This window comes from Trachymyrmex cornetzi, unplaced genomic scaffold (assembly GCF_001594075.2).
Source record: "Trachymyrmex cornetzi isolate Tcor2-1 unplaced genomic scaffold, Tcor1.1 scaffold807, whole genome shotgun sequence".
NCBI classification, from domain to species: domain Eukaryota; kingdom Metazoa; phylum Arthropoda; class Insecta; order Hymenoptera; family Formicidae; genus Trachymyrmex; species Trachymyrmex cornetzi.
This window is the reverse complement of record NW_017300144.1, coordinates 69632-71232: the sequence shown is the minus strand read 5'-3', so window position 1 is coordinate 71232 and position 1601 is coordinate 69632. Positions and strand designations below refer to the sequence as shown.

General features: G+C 39.1%; 1 protein-coding gene across 1 annotated transcript; it reads right to left on the bottom strand.

Annotated features, from left to right (window-relative positions):
* Window positions 1-928: 928 nt before the first annotated feature.
* Window positions 929-1441, bottom strand: LOC108768556 (uncharacterized). The gene has a single exon (XM_018519023.1). The coding sequence runs from the start codon at window positions 1439-1441 to the stop codon at window positions 929-931; it is 513 nt and encodes a 170-aa protein (XP_018374525.1).
* Window positions 1442-1601: the final 160 nt, after the last annotated feature.

The window sequence follows — 1601 nt, the reverse complement described above, 5'->3', positions numbered from 1 at the left end:
ATGAAAGTAACTATTAAATTAGTTACTAGTTACTTAAAAGATGTAACTAAGTTAAGTTATAGTTACAGATGGAAAGAAAGTAATGAAGTTAAGTTACAGTTACTGAAAAAAAGTAACTCTAACTGTAACTTCGTTACAAGTAACGAGTTACTTCCCGTCCCTGAATATATAACAGACGTACACGAGATATATCGCAAGAATAATTTAAAGACGTTGTATCGTATACGGGGAAGATCACTCCACGTATTAATTGTTTATTAATTGTTTTATTGTTCTTATACAATCTGTATTGTATGAGGACTCGGCCTCGTGATATAAAAGGTCTCGGCCTTTATGTAATAAGAGAGAACTCGGTCTCTATTCGCATGATGAAAAGAACTCGGTCTTATGATATAACGTGTTATCTCGCACACTGCGTGTTGATTTCTGTCTCGGCTAACCCTTCGAGGGCGCTCCTTCCATAGGAAAATTCATCGGTGATAGTCGACCAATCGTGGTCTTCGATATCGCACGTGATCATTATTGTTCGCCTAAGATAAAAAGCGCCGACCGCGGCGCCGGTCTGTCGCGTACCGACTTTGTCGGGAAGTCGGCGTATGCATGTGTGTGTATGTGTGTAATGTGTGTAGTGTGTGTAGTGGGCCCACTTGTGTACGCACCAGACGTCTTGGATATAATCGATATGATAGCAGTATATTCAGCATCAAAATAGAAATTTAGTTATTATATTTGATATATCTTGACAATATACAAGAAATAATATTTTTCTGAGATGTCACATTAACGTTTCTGGTTTATTCAGTATAATCACAGTACACTCACAAGGAGATGGCACGAATTGCGAAATACGAATTGGAATGTAACCTATACTATGCGAAAGGCGGGGTCGGGAGTGTAAAAAGTGTAAAAAGATTTGGGTGCATGGACTCTAGTTTAAGTCAGATGAGAGATCGAGCTCAGGTAGACTATTCAATGGTTTACCGATCAAAAAATGCGCAGGTGTAAGAGCGGAAAGGTCATTAGGATCGGAAGATAGCGCAGAAATAGGTCGCGAGTTTAATATTCCTTCAATTTCTATGGTAAAAGTGTTAAATTCTTCGAAAGTGAATAGAAGTTCACCAATGACGCGTTTGAAATGGTGTTTGAACATCTTTACCGCCGACTCCCACAGTCCGCCAAAATGCGGTGCAATAGGAGGTATGAAATGCCACGTGACTCGATGTTCCAACGAAAATTGATTTATCTTATTTTTATGTTCATTAGAATTAAAGAGACCATATAATTCTTTTAACTGATTATTCGCTCCGACAAAGTTGGTTCCATTGTCGGAGTGAATATGAGTTGGAATGCCGCGTCTTGATATAAAACGTCGTAAGGCAGCGAGGAATCCGTCGATAGTAAGATCACCACTTCCAAGTGTACGGCTTTCACCACCATGCATATGAGTACACATACGTATATTTTAATCCGATTCCGATTTCTATATTTTTTTTCTTTAACGTAAAACGGTTCACAAAAATCGATTCCGGTGTTCGCAAAAGGAGACGCATCGCACACTCGGGCTTTCGGCAAATCACCCATTTTATATTTAACGGTATCCG